This window comes from Balaenoptera borealis (genome assembly GCF_965194805.1).
Source record: "Balaenoptera borealis genome assembly, chromosome: 1".
Lineage (NCBI taxonomy): Eukaryota > Metazoa > Chordata > Mammalia > Artiodactyla > Balaenopteridae > Balaenoptera > Balaenoptera borealis.
In genome coordinates, this window is record NC_138860.1 from 150,764,211 (window position 1) to 150,791,422 (window position 27,212).

General features: G+C 37.7%; 1 protein-coding gene across 1 annotated transcript; it reads right to left on the reverse strand.

Annotated features, from left to right (window-relative positions):
- BTF3L4 (basic transcription factor 3 like 4) lies at positions 1–26,710 on the reverse strand. The gene is made up of 6 exons (XM_082371918.1): positions 26,573–26,710; positions 23,273–23,339; positions 19,595–19,708; positions 1,941–2,142; positions 1,019–1,078; positions 1–458 (listed from the first exon to the last, which is right to left on the reverse strand). The coding sequence occupies exons 2-6, from the start codon at positions 23,324–23,326 to the stop codon at positions 412–414; spliced, it is 477 nt and encodes a 158-aa protein (XP_082228044.1). The 5' UTR covers positions 23,327–23,339; positions 26,573–26,710; the 3' UTR covers positions 1–411.
- Between the last annotated feature and the right edge of the window lie 502 nt (positions 26,711–27,212).

Sequence of the window (27,212 nt, forward strand, 5' to 3'; positions counted from 1 at the left end):
AAATGTAAAGATTTGTTTTATTTCTACTGGGGTAAGGAGGAGGATAAATAAAACTGTTTTCCAATTTGCTCTCCACTGTATACACACATACCCACACACATACATACACATACACACACTAAAAATACCCCAACAAAAAACAAAACAAAAAACCCAAGAATCAAAACCCAGAACACCCTCAAACTGCACCAACACTTCGTATTTTGACCAAAAGAATAGATCCTGGGAGGAAGTGCAAAATGCAAAATCAAATGATCGAAAAATGCTGAACAAACAGCATTATTAATATACAAAATATTTATATTACTGAACTAGTAACAGCTGATGTTCTCCGTGTCTGTAAAACTTTAGAACCACATAGCTGATCTGTTAAATCTAGTCCATGCCAGCTTCCAAAAACCAGAAAAAATTTTAGTTAGCTTCATTCTTTGATGCCTCATCAAAATTTTCTACGAGATCTGAAAAAAAAAAAGTAAATAAGTTAAAGATACAAAAAAAGACAAAGAAGTAAATGCAATTCCTAACTTCTAGCCTAACAAAAACAAAATTGTTGCTACTAGAATTAGCCTGAAAACATATGAAAACATAGAAGAGGCAGAAATGAATTGGTGGCATTTCATTAATAATGCTTCATTTATCTGCTTAAAACAGAAACCCTAAGGAAATGTTAGTCTTCTTTTGCCTATGCAAACTACTAAGGTGAATAGCATTTTCATATGTCAATCATAATTCCTACAGAAATGTTGTAACGATAACTATGCAAATTTATAATCACAATGATTCCAATTTAATAAAGGCAGATTCCAATTTAATAAATGCAGCAGAGCTTTGTGTGACAATTTCTAAGTTCTGAACGGGAGGGCTTTTATCCTGTTTCATTAGATCGTATACACATCGTTGTGAATCCATTTACATTCACAAGCTCACCATTAACAAAAAACTGAAAAATGATCATGCAATGAATTAAATGAGATAAACAGGACGCTAAAAATCTTAAAACTAGAGAAATGTCACCTACCTGGAACATCATCATCCTCCTCATCAATGTCTTCTGGTTTTGGTGTTTTGCTATCCAACACTACAAACAGTTTATTTTAAAATTAGCCATTGAGAACAAAGACCTTTACCAAACACTTGTAATGTTTATCCTTTTTTCCTGTCTACATAGTTCTAGAAACAAATCTTACATAGTTGTTCAGAAAAAGCTAAATATTGCCTAATCTAAATGCCATATTTTTTTTGATACTAAAATTAATAAAAGTTTAACTTCATTAGATATACACTAAGTACAGCTGGCAATTTCAATGGGTAGCGAAGGTAAAACTTACATGCAACGTGGAATAATTTAGGTGAGTTTAAATAAAGACATTATAGTTAATTAATTCTCCAAATTCCATATTCTCCAAATAAAAAATCAACATTCAAGATTTTTTCCATCTCTTTTGGTGTAAAACTATCTAGCTTTGTAGTATTAGCACTGAACTAATAGGCTTTGATTTTTTAGGGATGACAAGACACATTTGAAATCAGAACTATCTTGGACACTCAGAACTTATGGTCGCTGCATCTATAGTACAATCAACAATATTAAATGAAAATATAGTTCTGTGATAACACTATCTTCTTGTTGTCATTAGTCAGAAGTGAATACCAAATCAACTGTTTATAAAATGTGGCCTGCAGATCCTGGCACTTTCCTTTTAGGTAATTACCTCCCAACACTCTATATTACTACCAAAATGTATCTGAATATTCTACATGCTACACTGCATAATTATTAAAGGAACAAACTCAAAAATTTATGAAGCATACAAGTAATATTATAAAAAGTAAAATTTATGTACAGGCAAATCCATCTAGCATAAAATGGACACCTTTTAAATCATTAGGTTCTTTAAGTAAGGTGAGGAGGGAAAGAGGTACTAAACTGAAATACCTACCTTGCCGAGGGAACTGTTCAGCTAACTTCCTAAGACTTGTTAAGCTGTCAGCACCAAGCTGACTTAATATTCCAGGAAGCATTTCTGTGATTGGTTTGGCTTCTGCATGTCCAGTAATCGCAAAGGTGTTAGCAGAAAGGGAAGCTTGGACTTTGGGATTGTTGAAATGAATAACTGTCCCATCATCTTTAATCATGTTCACCTGTGTGATCACAGAAAAAAATGTATTTCACATATTTGGTACAACTTTAAAAATGTTTAAAAAAACATTTTATCCAATTACTGTTTTTTACTTGGTAGTTAGTTATGCAATCCCAATGTTGTAATTATGTAAGCCGTGGATTTGGGTGGAAAAAGACCCTAGTGACAAAGTAAAATAATGTACATGGCATAAACTACTAGGATGGTCAAGAAATAGTCATTTTATTATAGAATCTAAATTTATTATTATTATTATTATTATTACTGGCCACGCCACACAGTTTGTGGGATCTTAGGTCCCCGACCAGGGATCAAACCTAGGCACGTGGCAGTGAAAGCGCTGAGTCCTAACCACTGGACCAGGGAATTCCCTAGAATCTAGATTTTAAATTCAAAGATTTCTACTGCGAGGAAGAAGTTCATGCCCACATTTTTAAAATATGGAGTTATCAGCCACAAATTGGCTTCATAATGAAATTACCCATTATCTTAATTTATACTGGCAAACTAAATCAATAGATACTATTGTATCTGTACAATAGTCAGCATCTTACTTATGGGACAGGTTGTAAGGGGGTAATAGTGTATGGTAAAAATAACCACTGAAAACCCATAAAGAACACTCAGAAGTTTAATCAATCAGGTGTTTCATTCCTTTGAATACTTAGTAAATTTACAAAAGTTTCAACTTGTTCTCTTCATGTCTTTCTTTGTAGAGGATTTTGTCAGTTTCTCTGATTTTTAAGTGTAGCTTCTCAATAACCTTCAAAAACCCTTGTAAATGACAAGGAAGTTCTCCCACCCAGTTGCCTGGCCATCTGAACATGTATCAATTACTAGACCTTTAAAACCATCCTCACATTCTCTGTATAGCTTTCACCAATATGAACTGACTGTTTCAGATTTAATTTCATTCATTGCCTGGGACTCACTGAAAAGGAAGGGTGAATGTGCGTGCACTATGTAAAATGTTATTTTTCTCTCTCACTCTTTCTGTGTTTTAGTAGAGTTGTATTTGCATAAAAGTTAAATGTGTAAATAATGTGATTCCACTATGTAGTTGATTTCACTGGGTAAGTTACCTTGGTGGTAACATGCTTATTATATAAAAAGGTTACGAAAGTTAACTCTTGGCTACTTTAGAAGCATTTCATGATCCATCCAAAAACTGCCCTTGTCACAATCAAGCAGAGATGCTGAGTGTTCTCCATGGTCAGGGCAAGTGGGCTTTTCTTCCTCAGAGGTGATCACCACCACTGATAGACAGCACCAGAAAGGAAGGGGAAGAAAGGGGCTTCTAAATTTCAGGCAAGACCTGGAACACAGAGAAAATAAAGGCAAATCCCCTAGAAAATTGTAACTAAACCCCACAAATATTACACAGAGTAAGCATTCAATCTAGCTGTCCTGAACAAAAATCATCACGAGTTAAAAATAATCTATATTAACTTTAGAAAAAGATAAACTATGTACTTCTGAAGATAATTACTGTTTAAGTAGAAAAGTTAAATGGAAAAATGGCTGAAAATATAGGAGAGGAATGGCTTGAGAAGGCATTGGCATAGTAGATATGAAATGGGATGCTGCTCTGGATCTATCCTGGAATCACATAATTTTAATATGGGAAAAGAATAAAGATATGGTAGGACTATATTTTCCAAATCAAGACCAAATCACTTAATTTAATAAAGGATTTCTACAATACTTCCAGGTGTGAAAAGAGCCTCAAACATTGTAATATGAGATATTTTTTATTTACAAACATTGAAGTCACAAGAGATTTGAAATCAATATTGTTCCAAAAAAGTCAGGCCATATATTTGTTGAATTTAGAGGTCTTCTAGTTCAAATCTCTTGTTAAAGAAATAAATACTAAAGACAAGAGCTGTTGGTTAAGCAACATACCCAAGGACAAATAGCTGGTTATGTGCAAACCCAGAACTTGAACCTGGATTTCCCAACTTTGTTTAGTTTCCTTCCTATGATGTCATTCTCATTCTTAAAACACTTATTTGTCTATAAAAATTCAATTCTGTGACACCATAAAAGCTTGTCAGAGAAATATTTATCTCAGAATGTAAGCTAAATAACAGCTGATATATGGATAATATATATCTTACTGGCAGCAAAATAAGAGGCTAACATGGGGCAAAAAACAATAAATAAATTCATGAATTTTCCTTCTGGTTCAACCTTCTTTTCCAAAGGCTAAATGTTAAGTCATATTTTACAGCCTGATGTAGGTCTTTGTAGTTTAAAATTTGTTTGAGTTTAGTGTGAAAAGCAATATGAATGCCATCCCAGACTGTGAAATACAAATAAATTTATTAATGGTTGTTTTAAATGGGGTTATATAAAAGATGTAGCTTCATGAACAGAAAGGTCCAGAAACGGGTGGAGAGTTTAATTTTAGAATAGAGAGAATGAAATACTGGAAGTTAAAAAGGCCAGAATATTTTATTTCTATCTCACATTCCTTCCCCTCTACTGAGCAAATGACATGGTTATATAAGGCTCCTTGATACAGGCTATTAGAACTATCAAAGGATTAATTGTTGGGCTGAGCAAGATAAGTTAGATACTTCCCAACTCTTTTAGAGGCAAAAGGAGGCATAAGGAGTTTGCTAAATTCACAAAGCAAACTGTATGCATTTCATATGAAGACTTCACTTCCCCCAGTGATTTTACTGCTGTTTGGTCTACGTAAATCATACAATCTATATACAGTATAATAACAAGGAGCAGACAAATAAACAAAGACTATTAAACTAGCTACTGCAACAGCACTCAGGTCCCTTTTTCAATCGATCAAGCACCCCATTTATGTCAGTGTTTTTTCCACTTAACAGGTAGCTGAGGTAAAGAATGCTACTTGAGTTATGGAGGAAGAGGCACTTAAAAATATTTTAATTTTTTATTTTTGGCTGCGTTGGGTCTTCATTGCCACGCGAGCTTTCTCTAGTTGCGGTGAGCGGGGGCTACTCTTCGTTGCAGAGCACGGGCTCCTCTTCGTTGCAGAGCACGGGCTCTAGGCACATGGGCTTCAGTAGTTGTGGCTCAAGGGCTCTAGACTCAGGCTCAGTAGTTGTGGCACACGGGCTTAGTTGCTCTGCAGCATGTGGGATCTTCCTGGCCCAGGGCTCGAACCCGTATCCCCTGCATTGGCAGTCAGATTCTTAACCACTGCGCCACCAGGGAAGTCCCAAAGAGGCATTTTTTTGACCCCAGTCCAAAACTCCAGATGCCCTTGCTCTTATTTTTTGCTCTAATTAATACTGACATGTCTTGTAGTTACCAGAAAATACTTTGTCCTCTCATGCATAGTGTATTTACATATGCTGTTTTCACTGTTTAGAAGAACCCTTTCCTGCTTCTCCACATTGTAAGTTCCCATTTATCCAAGACTTGGGTCAGATGCTTCTTTCTCTGTGAAAACTTAAGGTGGTTTATTCACCTTCTGCACTTCATGGAAACTGATATTATATAGAATTATCTTGTAGTATAATTGTGTTTGTAATCTTTGACCTTACTAGAAGGTGAACTCCTTGAGATCAGAGACCATTGCCTCACGAGATACAGTATCCCAATTGTCAGCACCTAATAGTCACTCAAATTTGCTGAATGGACACCTCCTATAAAACTTATTCTAAAATCATGGATGCTGTCAGATCTCACTTCCCCAAATGCTAGATGAGGGGTTATATTAAGGTTTAGAAATAGCACCAGTAGTGCCCCCAATGAAGACACCCAGAACCTCCTGGGCCGTATTTTTGGCCTGACTTTTCCTATTGTTCTGCCCTTTCAGAATCAGCCCAACTGCTCTATAGAATTGAGAGCTATTTTAAGTTATTCCGGGCAACTGCTGGGTGGCCCAATTATGCTATCAAAACCTTAACAACCCCTACCCTTGCTGGCCTTTGAGTAGGGCACATATATTAACTATAGCAGCCTTCTAGCTGGTAAATCTGATGCTCGCTTTATTCCTACACAGCAATAAGTTTTCATGGCTATAAGGAGGCTTACAAAGTTATGATTGACTCCACAGCTCCTGCCAGTAACTAACTGCCCTCTGAGTTCAGAGAGGGGGTTTAAATTCTTATGCTATGTGATTTTTGTTTGTTTGTTTGTTTCCAAGTCCCCACTAGGCCAGTTAGCTGCAGTTCATAATTGACAGTTGTCTTAAATTCAAGTTTTATTGCTACTCCTTCCTGTATGTAGTGGCACTTAAATGTTTATTAGGAAATTAATCTTTTATTGCCTTCCTGCTATATTTTAATGGGGTGAAATAACAGACATTTTAAGAATAAGACACGTAAGTGTCTGGATTGTGTAAGGCTAAGGGATGTCAGATTTTGAGGATTATGGCCTTTGCACACACTCCCATAAGTCAGTATCTTTCACATTCAATCCTTTTAAACTCAGCACCTGCTTATATCTAAAGGCTAGTATGAAGCATAACCTATTACTACTGATATGAGTGAAAGCTAACAGACGTCATTAGACTATATGATATGCTGGGATCATTTTCTCTTATGCTCTGGTGGCAGGAGTCTGATGAGATGGATTCTCTGTAGCTATGCTGTAGATAGCATAAAATGGCATATCCTTTCTGAAAATCAATTTGGCAATATGGATGAAGAGTTCTAAAAATGTTCACGATCTTTCAGTCAGCAATTGTATTTCCAAGAATCTGTCTTAAGGAACTCGGAGAGGAAGATAAATATTTATGTATATAAAAGTCCAACATGTGAGTCTTTACTATCAAAGCATTATAATGCATAATAAATAAAGAAATATTAAATTATGGTATGTTCATATATTGGAATACATGTAGACATTTAGACTGACGATTAAGAAGAGTTTTTTAATGACATGAAACAATTTTTATACTATAATACTATATGGAAAAGGAAGGATCCCAAATTGTACATCTAACTGTAGTCTCAGATATATTAAATATATATGCATATAAAGAGAGGAAAGAAATATAAGACTAATAGTAGTTATTTCTGGGTAGTAATGACTGAATGCGAATATCTTTTTCATATTTTCTGCATACCCTTAACTTTCTATGATGACAATGTATTTTTATAGTGGGGGGTGGTGGAAGCTATTTTAAAAACAAAAGATGTTCATCAATAAACAAATGGATAAAATGTGGTATTACCCATAGAATGGAATATTAGTCAGCTATAAAAGGAGTGAAGTTCTGCTACATGCTAAACATGGATGAACCTTGAAAACATGCTAAGTGAAGTAAGCCAGACATGAAAGGACAAATATTACATGAGTCCACTTACATGAAATATCTACAACAGGCAAATCCACAGAGACAGAAAGTAGGTTAGAGATTATCAGAGGCTGGGGGAAAGGGGAATGGGGAGTTATTGCTTAATGGGTACAGAGTTTCTATTTGGGATCATGAAAAGTTTGGAAATAGATAATGGTGGTGGTTGCATAACATTGTGAGTGTAATTAATGCCACTGAATTGTACACTTAAAATTGGTTAAAACGGGAATCTAATTCTGGTGCTCTCTGGTGGATCAATGAGTCTGAACTTTTAAAAGCAACCTATATGGTTCTGAAAAAAAGTGGTCCCAAGACCAATTTTGAGAACTATTAATGGAACAAATAAAGAATGCTAGTGACAAAATTTTGAGAAAATAATAGTTTTAGTGGGATGGAAAACAAAAGGAGACAGCAGAGGAAATAAGGATACAATGAAGTAGGAGAAAGGACAAGAAGCAAAGCATAGAATTTTAAGGAAAGTCTTGGCAAATGCTGCAGAGTATCAGTGAAATGATGATGGAGAAGAAGCAGAATAACAGGTGAAATCATCTCTAAAAGAAAGAAGGGGAGGGACTGCCCTGGTGGTCCAGTGGTAAAGAATCTGCCTTCCAACGCAGGGGACATGGGTTCGATCCCTGGTTGGGGAACTAAGATTCCACATGCCGCGGGCAACTAAGCCCGCATGCCACAACTACGGAGCCTGTGTACCACAAACTACAGAGCCCAGGCACTCTGGAGCCCATGCGCCACAACTATAGAGTCCACACACCACAATTAGAGAGAGAAAACCCACACACTACAACTAGAGAGAAGCCCGTGAGCCGCAATGAAGATCCCACGTGCCGCAACAAAGACCCAATGCAGCCAAAAATAAAAGACAAATAAATAAATATTAAAAAAAAGAGAATTCTAGGGAAAAAAAAAAGAAAGAAGGGGAAATTGAGAACTGAGAGAGGCCAAGATGGCGGAGTAGAAAGACCCCTAAGCTCATCTCCTCTCACAAGCAACATCACAACTAACTACAGAACAACCATTGATAAAAAAGACTGGAACCCACCAGAAAAGATCTTCTGTAACTAAAGACATAAAGAAGGAACCACAACGAGACATGTAGGAGGGGCACACTTGAGATATAATCAAATCCCGTACCCCTTGGGTGGGCGACTGGAGAGTAATTATATTACAGAGGTTCTCCTACAGGAGTGAGAGTTCTGAGCCCCACATTGGGCCCCCCAGCCCAGGGGTCCGGTACCAGGAAGAAGAGCCCCCAGACTATTTGGCTTTGAAGGCCAGCGGGGCTTTATTGCAGGAGCTCCACAGGACTGGGGGGAACAGAGACTTCACTCTTAAAAGGTGCACACAAAATCTCATGTGCATCACGACTAAGGGCAAAAGCAGTAATCTGATAGGCGCCTGCGTCAGACCAACCTGCTGGTCTAAGATAGTCTCCTGGGTAGGCGGGGTAGGGGTTGGGGAACAGCTATGGCTCACCCTGGGGACACAGACACTGGTAGTGGGCATATCAGGGAGCATTCATCTGCATGAGCTCTCCTGGAGGCTGACATCTTGGCATCAAGACCTGGCCCCACCCAACAGCTTGTAGGCTCCAGGGCTGGGAGGCCTCAGGCCAAACAACTAACTAGGCATGAACACAGCCCCATCCACCAGCAGACACGCTGCCTAAAGACTTCCTAAGCCCACAGCCACCTCTAGACATGTCCCTGCCCACCAGAGGGCCAAGACCCCACTCCACGCACAAGTGGGCAGGCACTGGCCCCTCCTGCCAGGAAGCCTGCATAAGCCTCTAGACCAGCCTCGCCCACCTGTGGGCAGACACCAGAAGCAAGAACACTACAATTCTGCAGCCTGCAGACCAAGTCTGCAAACACAGGCCAGATACTTCCCTGGGACCAGCTGGCCTCTGGCCCTTGGGTGATGAGAGGAGAGTGCACTGCTGGGACGCACATGACATCTCCTACAGAGGGCCACTTCTCCAAAGTCGAGAAACATAATTAACCTACTACATACATAAAAACACAAATAGCAATTTAGATAAAATGAGACATCAGAGGAATATGTTTCAGACAATGAAGAACTGATGTAAAATTCCAGAAGAACTAAGTGATGTAAAATCCCAGAAGAACTAAGTGACGTGGAGATAAGCAATCTACCCAAAAAAAGAGTTCAGAGTAATGGTTGTAAAAATGATCAAAGAACTCAGGAGGAGAAGGGATGCACAAAGCGAGAAATGAGAAGTTTTTAATAAAGAATTAGAAAATATAAAGAACCACCAAACAGAATCGAAGAATACAATAACTGAAATGAAAACACACTAGAAGAAATCAATAGCAGACTAAATGAGGCAGAAGAATGGATCAGTGAGTTGGAAGACAGACTAGTGGAAATCACTGCCACTGAACAGAAAAAAGAATGAGAAGAAATGAAGACAGTTTAAGAGATCTCTGGGACAACATTAAGTACACTAATAATAAGATTATAGGGGTCCCAGAAGGAGAAGAGAGAAAGAAAGGTCCTGACAAAATATCTGAAGAGGTAATAGCTGAAACCTTCCCTAACCTGGGAAAGGAAAGTCACCCGAGTCCAGGAAGTACAGACAGTCCCATACAGGATTAACCAGAGAGGAACAGACTAGGACATATTGTAATCAAAATGACAAAAATTAAAGATGAAGAGAGAGTATTAAAAGCAACAAGAGGGAACTTCTCTGGTGGTGCAGTGGTTAAGAATCCGCCTGCCAATGCAGGGGACACGGGTTCGAGCCCTGTTCTGGGAAGATCCTACATGCCACAGAGCAACAAAGCCCGTGTGCCACAACTACTGAGGCTGCACTCTAGAGCCCATGAGCCACAACTACTGAAGCCTGCGCGCCTAGAGCCTGTGCTCCACAACAAGAGAAGCCACCACACTGAGAAGCCCGCACCACAATGAAGAGTAGCCCCCACTCACTGTGACTAGAGAAAGCCCGCAGGCAGCAACAAAGACCCAACACAGCCAAAAATAAATAAATAAATAAATATATATATATATATATATATATATATATATATATATATATATATATATATATATATATAGATAAAGCAACAAGAGAATAGCATCAAATAACATACGAGGGAACTCCCATAAGGCTATCAGCTGAATTTTTGGAAGAAACTCTGCATGCCAGAAGGGAGAGATGATATACTCAAAACAATGAAAGGGAAATACCTACAACCAAGAATACTCTACTCAGCAAGGCTCTCGAGGTTCAGATGTGATGGAGAAATCAAAAGCTTTACAGACAAGCAAAAGCTAAAAGAATTCAGCACCACCAAACCAGCTTTAAAACAAATGTTGAAGGAACTTCTCTAGGCAGAGAAGAAAAGGTCACAACTAGAAACAAGAAAATTACAAAATGGAAAAGCTTGCTGGTAAAGGCAAACATACAATAAAGCATGATATCATCCACACACAAAGCCAGTAGGGAGTTCAAAAGACAAAAGTAGTAAAATCATCTGTATATACAATAAGCAGTTAAGGGATACACAAAAAATTAGATATAAAATATAATACCAAAAACAGCAATCATGAGCGTAGGAGAATACAAATGCAGGGCATCTAAAATGCATTTGAAATTAAGAGATGAGCAACTTAAAACAAGCATGCATATACAGACTGTTATACAAAAAGCTCATGGTAACCATAAAACAAAAATCTATAAAAGATATACACACAAAAAAGAAAAAGGAATCCAAGCATAACACTAAAGACAGCCATCAAATCACAAGAGAAGAGAACAAAAGAAGGGGAAGAAAAGACCTGCAAAAACAAATCCAAAACAATTAACAAAATGGCAATAGGAATATGCATATTGATAATTACCTTAAATGTAAACAGACTGAATGCTCCAACCAAAAGACACAGACTGGCTGAATGAATACAAAAATAGGACCCATATATACGCTGCCTACAAGAGACTCCCTTCAGATCAAGAGACCCATACAGACTGAAAGTGAGGTACTCCACACCAATGAAAATCAAAAGAAAGCTGAAGTAGCAATACTTATGTCAGACAAAATAGACTCTAAAATAAAGACTGTTACAAGAGACAAGAAGGACACTACATAACAATCAAAGGATCATTCCAAGAAGATATAACAATTGTAAACATATATGTACCCAACATAAGAGCACCTCAATATACAAGGCAAATGTTAACAGACATAAAAGAGAAACCGACGGTAACACAATAATAGTAGGGGACTTTAACAACCCACTTACATCAATGGACAGATCATCCAGACAGAAAGTCAATAAGGAAACACAGGCCTTAAGTGACACATTAGAGCAGATGGACTTAACTGATATTTATAGAGCATTCCATCTGAAAGCAGCAGAATACACATTCTTTTCAAGTGTACATGGAACATTCTCCAGGACAGATCACATGCTGGGCTACAAAGCAAGCCTCGGTAAATTTAAGAAAACTGAAATCATATCAAGCATCTTTTCCAACCACAACAGTATGAGGTTAGAAATCAACTACAAGGAAAAAAACTGCAAAAAACACAAACACATGGCGGCTAAACAATATGCTACTAAACAATCAATGGATCCCTGAAGAAATCAAAGAGGAAATCAAAAAATACCTTGATACATGTGAAAACGAAAACATGACAATCCAAAACCTATGGGATGCAGCAAAAGCAGTTCTAAGAGGGAAGTTCATAGAGATACAAGCTAAGAGGGAAGTTCACAGAGATACAAGCTTACCTCAGGAAACAAGAAAAATCTCAAATAAATGACCTAACATTACACCTAAAGCAACTAGAGGAAGAAGAACAAACAAAACCCAAAGGCAGCAGAAGGAAAGAAATCATCAAGATCTAAGCAGAAATAAATGAAACAGAGACTAAGAAAACAATAAAAAACATCAATAAAACTAAAAGCTGGTTCTTTGAAAAGGTAAACAAAATTGACAAACCTTTAGCCATACTCAGCAAGAAAAAAAGGAAGAGGGCTCACATCAATAAAATCAGAAATGAAAAAGGAGAAGTTACAACCAATACCACAGAGATACAAAGGGCCATAAGAGGCAACAAGCAACTATATGCCAATAAAATGGACAACCTAGAAGAAATGGACAAATTCTTAGAAAGGTACAATCTCCCAAGACTGAACCAGGAAGAAATAGACAATATGAAGAGAACAATTACCAGTACTGAAATTGAATCAGTAATTTAAAAACTCCCAGAAAACAGAAGTCCAGGACCAGATGGCTTCACAGGTGAATTCTATCAAACATTTAGAGAAGAGTTAAAACATATCCTTCTGAAACTATTCCAAAAAACTGCATAGGAAGGAAAACTTCTGAACTCATTCTATGAGGCCACCATCACCTTGACACCAAAACCAGACAAAGACACCACAAAAAAAGGAAATTACAGGCCAATATCGCTATGTTGAACCCAGATGCAAAAATCGTCAACAAAATAGTAGCACCTGAATCCAACAATACATTAAAAGGATCATACACCATGATCAAGTAGGATTTATCCCAGGGATGAAAGGATTTTTCAGTATCCACAAATCAATCAGTGTGATACACCACATTAACAAATTGAAGAGTAAAAAGCATATGATCATCTCAATAGATGCCAAAAAAGCTTCTGATAAAATTCAACATCCATTTATGATGAAAACTCTCCAGAATGTGGGCATAGAGGGGACTTACCACAACATAATAAAGGCCACATATGACAAACCCACAGCTAACATCATACTCAATGGAGAAAAGCTGAAAGCATTTCCTCTAAGATCAGGAACAAGACAGGGATGCCCACTACCACATTATTCAGCATAGTTTTGGAAGTCCTAGCCACAGCAATCAGAGAAGAAAAAGAAATAAAAAGAATCCAAATTGGAAAAGAAGTAGTAAAACTGTCACCGTTTTCAGATGACATGATACTATACATAGAAAATCCTAAACATGCCACCAAAAAATTACTAGAGCTCATCAATGAATTTGGTAAAGTTGCAGAATACAAAATTAATGCACAGAAATCTGCTGTATTTCTATACACTAACAACAAAATAGCAGAAAGAGAAATTAAGGAAACAATCCCACTTACCTTTGTATCAAAAAGAATAAAATACCTAGGAATAGAGACCTCCCTAGGGAGGCAAAAGACTTGTACTCCGAAAATTATTAAGACGCTGATGAAAGAAATTGAAGACGACAAAAAACAGATAGAAAGACATACCATGTTCTTGGATTGGAAGAATCATAATTGTTAAAATGACCATACCACCCAAGGCAATCTACAGATTCAATGCAATCTCTATCAAATTACCAATAGCATTTTTCATGGAACTGGAACAAAAAATTTTAAAATTCGTGTGGAAACACAAAAGATCCTGAAAAGCCAACACGATCTTGAGAAAGAAGAATGGAGCTGGAGGAATCATGCGCCTTGATTTCAGACTATATTACAAAGCTACAGCAATAAAACAGTAGGATACTGGCATGAAAACAGACACATAGATCAATGGAACAGAACAGAAAGCCCAGAAATAAAGACACGCATTTATGGTCAATTAATCTATGACAAAGGAGGCAAGATACAACGGAGAAAAGACAGTCTCTTCAATACCTGGTGCATGGAAAACTGGACAGCTACATGTAAAAGAATGAAATAAAAACATTCTCTAACACCATATATAAAAATAAACTCAAAATGGATTAAAGACCTAAATGTAAGACCAAATACTATAAAACTCTTAGAGGAAAACAGAGGCAGAACACTCCTTGTATTTTTTTTTTTTTTGGCCATGCCACGCGGCTTGCGGGATCTTAGTTCCCCGACCAGGGATTGAAACTGTGCCCCTGCAGTGGAAGCACAGAGTCCTAACCACTGGACCGCCAGGGAAGTCCCATATATACTTCAATTTTAAAAAACAGTAAAAAAAAAAAAAAAAAAAAAAGATCTGGGACTTCCCTGGTGGTGCAGTGTTTAAGAATCCGCCTGCCAATGCAGGGGACATGGGTCCAATTCCTGGTCTGGGAAGATCCCACAAGCTGCAGAGCAACTAAGCCTGCGCGCCACAACTACTAAGCCTGTGCTCTAGATCCTGCGAGCCATAACTACTGAAGCCCATGCGCCTGGAGCCCGTGCTGTGCAACAGGAGAAGTCACCGTACTGAGAAGTCCGCACACCACAATGAAGAAGAGCCCCTGCTCGCTGCAACTAGAGAAAGCCCACGTGCAGCAACGAAGGCCCAACGCAGCCAAAAATAAAAAAAAAGCTCTGCACATAGGGAAAAAAAGGGCAAACTTTATGTTATGTTTATTTTACCACACACAAAAAACAGGAAAAAAAAAAACCCAAAAAAGCAGGATATTTAAAGAATGTAAGACTGCTGTGTAATAGTAAGTTGAATGGTACATAGTGTTTCTCTTTTACTCTCCTGTACTCAGAGCTGTACATCCATTGACACCTGAGGCCCTAGCTGGAGGAAGAAGGAACTGCAGTAAGGGTCAACAAATAACTTTAGGTTCTCCTTCTGTATAACTGGTTCAAGAAAAATAAGAGCCAAGAAGAGGAAAATATAAACAGTAAAACTTATGTGTACAATTACAAAATTTCAATTCCCAGCCCTAAGCTTTCTCCTGAGTGCCGGCTCTCTATGGCTAACTTCTTGCAAAACAATTCCACCTAGAATAATCAGTATCGCTTAAACTTAACAGGCCCCAAACAAACTCATCATGGGAGTCAGCATGCTATAGACTATAAATGAAGAATAAACACAGTTCCTACTGTCAAGACTCTTACAATCTACTGCAAACAGACTACTTGGTTAATAAGTAATCATATCCTACAATATGAGGCTGTAATAATAAACACATTATAGCAGAGCAATTTAAGCTAAGGGCAGTGGAAGTACAGATAAAGTGCTGATGAATTATGCCTGGAAAGATAGGGAAGGTTTCATGGAGACAGAATCATACCTTAGTTAAGATAGAAGCTGTCCTCTGAATATAATAGTAAAACTCTGTGAAACAACTAGACCATCTGAACCAGAGAAGCAGATTTTTGGTGACATTTCTTACTAAATACATCTGATGAAATCAATTATCTCTGAGAAATGAAACAGATCCTACTTTTGATAGATGCATGTTATCATCAGAAGAAAGGTGACAACATGGTCACTATAGTCAACTAGATTACCAAGTAAGAAGCACATCCAAATATCTTCAAATGTCATAGAACATAAAACATTTTCAGAAACTTAGTTCTGGATTATACTCTCAGAGTTCACATAGGAATTTCTTCCTAAAACCTGGTATTTACTTGGCTTTTTTGTATGAAACAGTCTCTGACACTCCCCTGCCCCTTTTTGACAGCTTTGGATTTCTCTGTCTTTGGTAACAGGTAAAAGAAATCTACATATGATTGAATTTATTACCCCAAATTAACAAACTAGGGAATACATACAAGACCAGAGAAGCCTCTCTTAATTCAAACAGTCCTTTAGTTTTTAAGTATTTGAAGAGGACATAAATTAAGCTTTAGGAGGGGAAAAAAATTACTGATACTGGCAGCCTAGAAAGTAAGATTAAAATTTTACTTGGCAAAAGTGCATTCAATAAGTTTTTGAAACCCAACTCTGATCTCTCTGTTCCAACCCACCAAACCAAGTACTTTCTATTGGTTTGATGTTTTGAAGGTCAAAGTACAGAAAACATAGTAATATTATTTTTGCTTTACAACAATGGTAATGGTATCTTCTCTTTTCAAATGTTTTTATCTGCTTTCCTTAAACTGCCAAAAACCAAAAAGATAGTATCTTCCAGAGTTCAGCACTTTGAAAAAAGCTGAAAACATCCCAAGTTAAAAATAACGAAATTGTAAAATAATTGTTTCTTCTATTCGAAGACGTATATATTTTTTCATATCTTAATGTTTCTGAAAACTGCACACGTTTTCATGTATACATTTAATATAGTAGTTTCTTTTTTCCTCCAAGAAGCTGTTTTTAAACCAAGCGTGTGTCATAATTTTCTTAAAAAAAAAAAATGAAAAAAAATCTGCTTTAATTATAGTAACACAAAACATAATGTTTGAGGCAAGCCAGATTATACAGTACACTAGATATGCCTAAACAAAATTATTTTAGATCTGCAAAGTGTTATATAAAGTACAAATATCTTGGTTCTCAAAAAATCAATTTTAGAAAGAGGGAAAGGAAGAAAGCAAACCTTCCCATTTTAGTTTCAAACATTCAGAATGTTACAGCTGTTACCTTACAGTGTTAATTTTCTTTATGCATATTTTCTCTGTACAACTAGTCTGTGAGGGTTGGAAGACATCACACACACACACACACACACACGGGGGTGGGAGTGCAACAAGAGCATGTACATGCCTATTATGTACCATTAATTTTCTGTGTGACGTTTTGGAGATATGTGTCCCCAAACAGAACTGCACTGGCAATACCAACAAAAAAGAATTAATAATATAGTTTAATACATGCTATAATAAAATTAAATACAGGGCATTATGGAGGCACATAGGAAAGGCGTCTAACCCTTCTTTGCATAAATGTGTATGTGTGCTACCAGGAAGGCTTCTGGGAGGAAATAACACCTACATTAATACCTGAAAAAGGAGAAAAAGCAATGTCCTTGGAAATACTGATGGGAATTTCTTTTATCTATAATGTTAAGTAATGAATTGTACATGGCAGGTGCTCAATAATACAGGATATAAGGCAGGTACTGTCCCTTTCTTAGGGGGGAGTTTGGAAGAATAGAGAGGAAGGAGGGGCAGGAGGAGAGGAAAAGGCCAATAGTGGGTATAAGAAAGTATAACTAAAAAGACCAAAGCAGGATAAATCAATGAATAAAATGAACTCTGGTTTTGACATACTTAGTTCAAACCTGGAATTCAGCACTTACTAGCTATGTGATCTTGGGCAGATACCTGACTCTCTAAGTCTCAGCTTTCTTATCTGTAACCAGTAACAACCAACCATGAGACACTGTGAAGCTGAAATGGATAATACATATTTGTTTATCTGTCTAGCTGTCTAATTAGTTTCCCTACTAGATTTTAAGCTCTAAATGACAGAGACTATGAATAATATCTTATGAATCACTGCCTAGCAAAATGCTTGGCATACAGCAGATATGCACTACCATTAAAAACTTATTATGATAATTTCGACTACAAATAAACCATGACCTCAGCACACCATTATAACTAGTTTGATTATATTCTGAAGAGATCAAAGACTGATAACCGACTGGTTCTTTATTTCACTATAAAACACTAAAAGTTTTATTAATTATAAGAACCATAAAGTCTTCCAAATTTGAACAAAACCAAACATTTAGACAAGCATGCCCCTGGAAATATTATACAGTTAAAATCTATACTTCAAGGAGGTGTAAATATAATCTTTTCCTCTCTCTAAAGAAGTGTTTTCAACCAAGGGTGATTTGCCCCCCCAGAGAACATGCAATAACGTCTGGAGACGTTTTTGGTTGTTGTAACTGGGGATCTAGTGGGTAGAGTCCAGGGATGTTGCCAAACATCCTACAATGCACACGATAGTTCCCACAGTAAAGAATTGTCTGGTTCAAAATGTCAACAGTGTTGAGGTGAGGAGGGGTGGGCATGGAGTCAGAGAGTAGAAAGGTAGGCAAAAATATAAGATTGCCTGAACACTTATAAGTAGGTTAGGTTTAACATTATCAGAATTCATGTCCATTATTATCACTTATTCTTTTTTTTTAATCAAGCTGTGATTTTTTTTTAAACATCTTTCTTGGAGTATAATTGCTTTACAGTGTTGTGTTAGTTTTTGCTGTATAACAAAGTGAATCAGCTATACTATACATATATCCCCATATCCCCTCCCTCTTGCGTCTCCCTCCCTCCCACCCTCCCTATCCCACCCCTCTAGGTGGTCACAAAGCACCGAGCTGATCTCCCTGTGCTATGCAGCTGTCAAGCTGTGATTTTTAAAGAGAGGCTTAGATTTGCTTTTTCTCAAATATACCCCAGATAGAGAATGATCTCTCTGAAAATTATTTTAGGTCAATGAAAATATATAAAAGCTTTCAATAGCTCAGAAAAAAAAAAAGCATTTTAAATGCTTAATTTCAAGACTTGCAAATGAAGTTCTAATATTTATCAGAGTAAGAATGCACAGCCACATCAAGCTGAATGGAAAAAAGATACATGTGGCTTACATTTCCTACTATTTTATCAGTATATTGACTTTGAAAGTACAAAGCAGATTTAAACGATGTGTTCATTCATTCATATATGCATGGTTGAAGGAATATGTAGCACTTTGCCATTTCACTGCCTTTTTTTTGGGGCACTTTGCTATTTTTTTAATAGTAATCCCCATCACCACATTGTTTCTGATCTATGTTTCGCAGCACATGTCCATTAATAATCTACTAAAAATTGTGATGTGGTGCCACACAAAGTAATGACATAATGAAATCTAACTGATGGCAGTGAAAATTTTAACATTGGTTACTATCAGAAATGGAATCATTAGGTAGCAGTAGGTCTAGATGGTAACAAATCACAAACAGTTGATGTTATTATAATTTTTCCTGAGTATCTTTTGAAATAACATCAATCTTTGGCTTCAGATTTGAGAAAAGTAGTATCATCAAAATATAATAAAATAATTTAAAAATTTAATGAATAATTTTTGAAAGAGGTCTAATAAGAAATCCAATTCATGTAAAGCTATTGCTAGAGCTTGGCTGAGGTAATGCTTTGAGAGACTGTGTATGGGAAAAAAGTCCACCCTACTGGAAGAAATCTTTGGGTTTCTTTATTTCTGTATCATTAGAAAAAAATCTTATTTTACATTAAAATTCAAGAGTGGTTCCATAATTTTGACATATATGCAAATACTTTGAGTCTGAAAAGTATAATGAATCCCTTAGCTGTCTACTAAAATCATTTTTTTTGACAATCATCCAATTTATACAATAAGCAAATTCAATAGCTATAGTCCTTCAAAAAGACAATACCAGATTCATCTAAGCTGATATTTTACATTTGAAAGTGTGGATAATTATTTGTGAATGTGCTACTTGTCCACATAACAATTTACAAAGTGATCATACCTCTTCAATACCAGCTATATTATTCACAGCCAGTTTTTTCAGAGAACTCTGAAGTTTTTTGTCATCAGCTGTAGCTGTTCTATGTACCACCTTCTTCTTTCTGCGAGCTGTACCCTGAAAGATAACCGAACAGAAGTGTTAGCATGCCATGCATTTGACAACTGCAATCACTTGTCTTCCTCTACATAATATTCTAACTAATATTCTAACATAATATTCATAATATTCACTCAAGAAATTGCCAACTTAGACTTAATAGTGAGGTGGTGCCACACACAGTAATGACATAATGAAATCTAATGAATGATTAGATGATTAATAAGACCGCTCAGAGTTGTGACTGTCAGCCTAACCCAGATTTCTGAAGGTCAGTTTCTAGCCAATTTTTCTTATTCTTTTCAATATCCAGCGTTTATCATTTTAACATTGTGTTTCAAGAAAATACGTTTCTAATAAAAAAATTGTTTCTAATAAAAAATAATTTATAATTTCAAGATAATTTAGTGTGCTTTATATCAACTTTCAAACATTATAAGGAATGCTTTTTTTAACAGTGCCTACCACCCCCTGACAATAAAGTCTAAAGATATTCTGCAACTTTGGAGATTATGACATAATTAAGAGTCAAATGCCTATTATGTGAGTGTTCTAGAGTCCTAGAACCCAGGAATGAAAAAGATCAAGTTCTTACTTCAAGGAGCACACATTACAGTGTGAAGGAAAAGTCAATAAATATATAAACAAATTAGATCATTTCAAACAGGACAAGGGTATTAAGAAAAAAAATAACATAGTGACAAGAATATCAGATGGGGTAAAGCATTACTTTATTACAATGTTCAGGGAAGGCCCCTCTGAAGAGGTGACGTATGAGCTGAGACCCATGGGAAGACCTAGGGGAAGAGTGATCCAAGCAGAATGAAACAAGAGTGAACCTTTTATTTCTAGAGAAAGCAGGCCAGTATGGCTAGAGCAGAGTAAACAATGGGAAAGGAGGAGGAAAATGAAATCAGAAAGATCGGTAAGGGCCAGATCATGTGGCCTAGAATCCCATGGGCAGGAGTTGGACTTTATTCCAATTGCAATAGGAAGCCACTGGAAGGTTTTAAGCATGAAAATGACCGGATCTGATTTATGATTTTAAAAGATGACTGAGGTTGCTGTGGAAAATGAACTATAATGAGATCAATCAGGAAGTTACTGTAGCAGTCCTGATGAGAAATGAGGGTTGTGGCAGTGGAGATGGTGAGAGCTCAGACTTTCAGAAGAACCAACAGGACTTGCTGATGGACTGGATATGGGATATGAGGGAAAAAAGGAATCTACAATGTTTAGAATTTTGACCTGAGCAAATAGGTTGAAAATTATACTATTTACTGAGATAGGAAAAGTTCATTTCTAAATGGATACTTTGAAACTCCAAATACATTTTTTCCATTGAAAAACTATTTAAAACAATGAATTAAATTCCTGAGCCAATTTAAAAAAATGTAACCTAAAGCAGGACTGAAACACTGCCAAGAGCAGTCTATATCTTGAGGGCTAAATCTTTCTGAGACCTGGCAGGAGTAAAGAAAAAGGAAAGGAGGTTTCAATCTCTGGGTAGCTCCTGCAGTATTACTCAGGCAATCAGGCTTATAGAGGGTAGGCAGGAGCCTCAGTCTCAGCAACTCTGGTGGGAGTAGAAGAGAGTCCTGTGGCTAGCAGCAGAGGTTGTAATGAAATCCAGTTAAAGGATGAACTAAGAGTGACTCTTTACATAGATGGCCATTTATTTATGATGTGTTCCTGACTCAGGGAGAGGTCAACTGCTTGCTGCATACAACTCAAATGATCCTCACGCACCTCAAAGTCAACATGCCTAAAAGCTTATCAGTCCACCAAACTACTCTTCTTATATTTCCTAAGTTTTGTAGCTCTAAAACCAGAAATTTGAAGGTCATCCCAGAATCCTCTCACCCCTTCATCCCCCATATTCTATTGGTCATTAAATTGTGTCATATCCAGTTCCTGAATTTGTGTCCCACATACTACAGCAGTAGCTTCTCGATTGTTCTCCTCTATGCCAAACTTGTTTTATTTCATTTTCCACAATGCTGGCAGCTACCTTTTAAAATGACTGTTATTTCCTTCTTAAAATGCTACAGTAGTTTACTGTTGCTCTTGCCTATACGACAAAATCCTAATCTCCCTAGTATGGCATACAAAACTATGATCTAACCCTAAAGTACCTGGTTGTTTCATTTGCTACCATTCTTTACCCATTATTTACTCTAAACTCTAGCTATAACAAACTAAAGCAAGCCGTTCCATTAAGCACCATGCTATCTCAGCATCCTATGGGCCTTTGCATGTGTGAGAATGACAATACCCCCTTCACCCTACCCACTTATCCTTGCACCTGTTCTTGTTTATTCTTCAAATCTCAGCTCAGTGATGACGTCCTTATCTCTCCTAGGCAGGAGCACCTTGTACTTCATTTTAACATTTACTATTCTATAGTGGAATTGTGAGTATGTCTCTCTTCCAAGCTGAACTGTGTCAAGAGCAGGAAACCTTGACTTATTTATGTACTGTGTGCTTGGCCCAGAGTACATTCTCAATAAACCAGCTGAATGAATGTGCCAACTATCTGGTTTAAAATATATAATAGTGATGTGCTGCATCAAGCTCTTCAGGTATATTCTATGGTTCTTGAATATTCCTAGTTTTTGCATTGGTACATTACACTTGCTGCTACAATGTGACTAGTACTTTGGTTATAGGAATGTGTTAATATGACTCCAGAGTCATATAACTGTATCACTATGAAAGGAGGAGAAAGTACTAGTTGTTTCTCCCCTTCTCCCTCTCCTGTCCCCATCCCCAGAAACTGTGGTTATCATCAAAGTAAATGACACAGTGGGGCTGCTACATAGTGTCCTACCTACCCCCTTCCTAGGTCTGAGGTAAGTACTATTCATGCTTTTCCTTTTACAAAGATTGTATTGGGCAGAGATAAAGGTAGAATATTCTCCTTGAGCCTGAGGCTGGAGCTGAAGGGAATCAAAGATTTTCAGTGTTCAGAACTAGATCTTCCTTAGGCTTCAAAGTACATGGAAAAAGAATGCTTATGTTCATATTCACCAACATAGACAAATAGGTAGGAATTTGGGAGGAAAACCTAGCAATGAACAAATGTACCATCAACTTGAGCATCTCCCACTGTAAACCTAACTGAAGCAGTAGGGGCATCCAGTCAAGATAACCTTAATATCTGGGATGCCCTGAGGGTGAGTCTAACATAATAATAGCTGTCATTTATTAAGTGTTTAGTCTGTGCCAGACACCGTTTTAGGTGTTTTAGAAATATTATTCTATCGTTAGAAGCATCTTATATAGGATCACTTTTGTTTTGCAGATGCGAAAATGGAAGCTTAACAAGGTTGGTTAACTTGTTCGTATCATATAACCACCATATGTTAAGAAGACTCAAAGGTGCCTATTTCAATTGCACCATCAGAGAGAGAGATCTTCTAATTACCTATTTTAGATATAGACAAATTATTTTCAAATTGGAATGTGGTTTAATCTTGATTGTTTAAAAGATTTTAGATTTTCAATGACCACAAATCCAAAATAATGACACTATCTGGTAATAATACATTCTCCTATCAGTTTTTCTTATGCCACACTCACCTTGCCCCCTATCCGGACCTGAGCCTGAAGTTTGGCTAACTTTTCTTGATTCATGCTGTTGGTAAATCTAGGGGGGGAAAAATAAATTTGTTAAAGTCACTGTTTTATTTACCAAAAAAAAATAACTGTTTATACAACAGTACCTTCTGGTTCACTGAACCTGTAATATGCATCACCACCACAATCATATTGTCTATATTCTTAAAAACATTAATAACTTGTTCTAGCTTCATAAGCCAGACAGTAAAATATCCAAAATTAAATAATACCAAGAGGGAGCTGAATTTACAAACAGAAAATAGAATGGGATTCAAAGTTACCTATTCGAAGATCCCTCCTTAAAAGCATGATTCAGTACTTTGGCATTCAATAAAACCTAACCAATTATGAAATCTCTGCAAGCCAGTTTTTCCCCCAAAGATTTTTACAGCAGAGAGCTGTTACCAAATTAGCACAACCTTTAAGTAAACATTTTTCTCTCAAATCACATTCTGTATTTCTTTAAACCATAAATAGAAGACCAAAATAAAAAAGAAAGAAAGAAAAAGGAGAAAAGAAAAGAAATCTGGACAAAGAAAAAAATACAATAGGTTGTGTAGCTGTCAAGATGTGAGGTAGTCACGTCCTCTATTCAAGGTCAGGTGGTATGTTAATAATAGGAAAAGAGAACCAGATTTTCAGACATTCAATGCTTCTGCAGCACTTTCCACGGAGGTCATTCTATACCATGCACTAATATAATATAGTATGTCATACTTGTCAAGATATTCTTGCATATAAGATAAAATGCCTCCTTGCACAATTTGACAAAAACCTATCTCTGCTACATTGATGCTAAATTTTGTGGGGAGGAGGGGAAGAGGAGACTCTTAAAAATAAACTTTTAAAGGCTAATCTTGATTCTGAAAACTCTAAGACCATTATAAAGTCATGAATCCTACTCTGGTCAGTCCTTTCCTACTAAGGAAAAAAGTTCTTCAGTTTATAATGGGCCATAACATTCCACACTATGTAAACAAATAAAAGCCAATGTTAAAAGTCTTGTTTTACTTGTTCTTGAATCAACAGATCATTACTGAGATATGAGAGAGGGAATAAAGGATAAGGGTGTTGTCAAAACTTTTTGGCCGATTCTCTAAACTCTTTATAATCATCATTCAGATGAAAGAGCTACTGTTTTCTTCATTTCAGAGATGAAAGAGAATCAAAGACTACATAAGTACTAATCATTCTGTACTCTGACACTGTACTTAGGCACTAACCTGTATATCTCTCTGCTTTAAGGCCAAAGTCCAGTTCCTAAATAACATTTAGAATTTATAATTTCTCAGTCTTTACTCAGCACTGTATCACAGTGCTCAAGCAGCTAAAATACTCTTTCATAGGAGCGAGTGTGATTAGAGTACAAAATCAGGAGACTTAGGTGTGTGGCAATCTCAACTGCCATGGACTTAAATCTGCTGATGTAAATCCCAATCTCTACACTCAATATCTACAGAAAAGGACCAATATTCACTACTCTCAAAGGAATGTGGCCATGAAGGTGTAGTGAACTAACAAAGAGCCTAAGGAATTTTTTACAAAAAAAAGGGGATAAGTGAAAATATTAGAACCAGAGACAGGGTAAACCTTTTGGGACTCTTTGGCATTTTGAAGTAACAACCCCCAAGAGAAGAGATGGAAGCCAAAATAAAGTCCTGACTTGTTTGAAACGAAGCAACAAAATTAACTCTTTATATCAATGTGTAGACAAGAAAGAACAGAGTCCATTCCAGATAATCAGTATAACAGAAAACCTGTTCCCAGGGAGTATCTCAGAGAAAAAGCATTTCAGGGAGGTTGGAAGCTCAAGGTTGGTAGGGGAGGAAGAAGAGTGGTCCTTTGTCTACTAGCAGGTTGGGGTGCATGGCATTCAAGTAGGAAATTAGATTGGACTCAGTCTATGAGAGAAGAGATTTCAAGCTCAGAATTTGGAATAGACCTCAAAGATCACCTGCTTTAACTCCCTATTCCTCAATCAACCTTCATTTTATTGTACCCATTATTTGTCTTGTACATGCGGCCATCTCAAATACTTGCAAGTAGCAGCAGGGTATAAATTATAAATAAATAAAAGTTCACCTCCCTCCCAATTTAATAGATTTGGAAATGAGGGCCCAGAAGGGAGAAGTCACTTCCTAGGCCCAAAAAGAAGAAGTAACTTCCTAAGGCCATATGATTAGTGAGTTCTTCCTTGGGGATCCTAGGATCTTTTAGCCCTTTCCTCAAGGATTCACAAAAAGATGCAAATAATGAGGTTATGATCAACATTTATTGAGTGCCTAAGTTACAAGCATCATGGTAGGCACTTTCACATACACCATGTTCGCAAAGAGATAAAATAATTTCAATCTTTAATCCTGACTTTTTATTTTGTGGGTTACTCTATCTAATAAGAGAGGCACAGGCTTTGGAATCAGAAGGATCAAGTTTCCACCACTTAGGGCTTCAGAACGGTATTTTACTTCTCTGAATTTCTATCCCTTCCGTATTAGGAAAAGTGTAACACCACATACTTCACAGAGTTGTTTTAAGAGTTAAAGATTAAGGTATCAAGCACAGGGTATAGCTCACAGCAAATACTCAAAAACTGGTAACTACTGTTACCATTCCCTAAGGGACAGATCTGGTAGAGTGAAAGAACGTGGGAACGGAAGTTGAAACCTCATTCACGAGCTGTGTAACACTGCCCGTCGGTCAATCATCAACTTCCTGACAGCCTACTATGCATCAGGCAGTGTGATGGGGCTATAAAGATGGGCAAGGCAATGTCTCAGAGAGGGTGGCAGACTTTAAACAAACATTGCCATTACGAGGTGAAGAGCGCTGCAACGGAATTCGGTCTCCAGCGCTCGGGAGCGGGGGCTGCTAGCCTCAGTTTCCCTATCTGTCTAGTGGGAGGATCAAACGAGATGACAGCAGATAGGCTGTATAAAGCTCACAGCATTATTGTTGTGAATAATGAAGAATAACAGGACAGAGGCGGGGGACCACCTGCCTCCTGGGACTGGATCTGGGCGGCAACAGCGCAGGCCCGCTCGCCCACAGAAAGCGGTGGTGCTGGGGACCTTTCCTCAGGTGCCGACCCCCAGCTGCGCCGCCGGTAACCGACAGGCCAAGCCAGCCGCCTCCGCCCCCACTCGGCGCGCCACAGCGGAAGTGGCAGCCCCAGCAGTTGGCGGGTGTCGGCAGAAAAGGGCGGGGGGAGACCGTGCGCAGCGGCCTAAGGCCGTGGAGTGGCGGGACCGCCGGGGGTCTCACCTGAAGCAAGGAGGGTCCTCCAACACCAGCACGCGGCAAGAGCAAAATGGCTGCCTCAGTCGAGACAGAGAAAGACGAAGGCGGCCGCGGCGGCGGGAGTCGGTCCCACGTGACACATCCGGCCCCGCCTCTCTCTCACCAGAGCAGCCTATCCCGGGAGCCCATATACGAACTACAAAGCCCAGGCTGCTCTGCGCCTCCCAATAGAAAAGCGGCAGGTGCCGCTGCATTCTGGAGCTTGCAGTCTCCCTGGTGTTCCATTGTGTCCGTTCCTGCAGTTTGTAGGGAGCTTAATAAAAGGGCTGTGTGTATTTTTGTTTGGATGTCTACTTTTGCCGGATGTCTTTAACTAGGAATTAAGTACGCACTGTCGAGCTTAACTAGTGCGGACTCACGAGTGTGCATACTCAACTAGTCTCCACTCAGGAGGAGACACGGGAAATTTTGACCTGTTTGTCATGCATCAGAGAGGAAAACTGAGAAATTCTTAACCCACGAATTTTAAAAACAACAGAAACAAATAGATTTAACCAGAAGAAGCTTTACACTTTAAGTGCCTGCAGTAACTTATGTCTTGGTGCCCTGAAGAGCTAGGTCAATTTTGCAATGAGAGGTTCCAAGTTTGGTTTTCTCTGAGCTT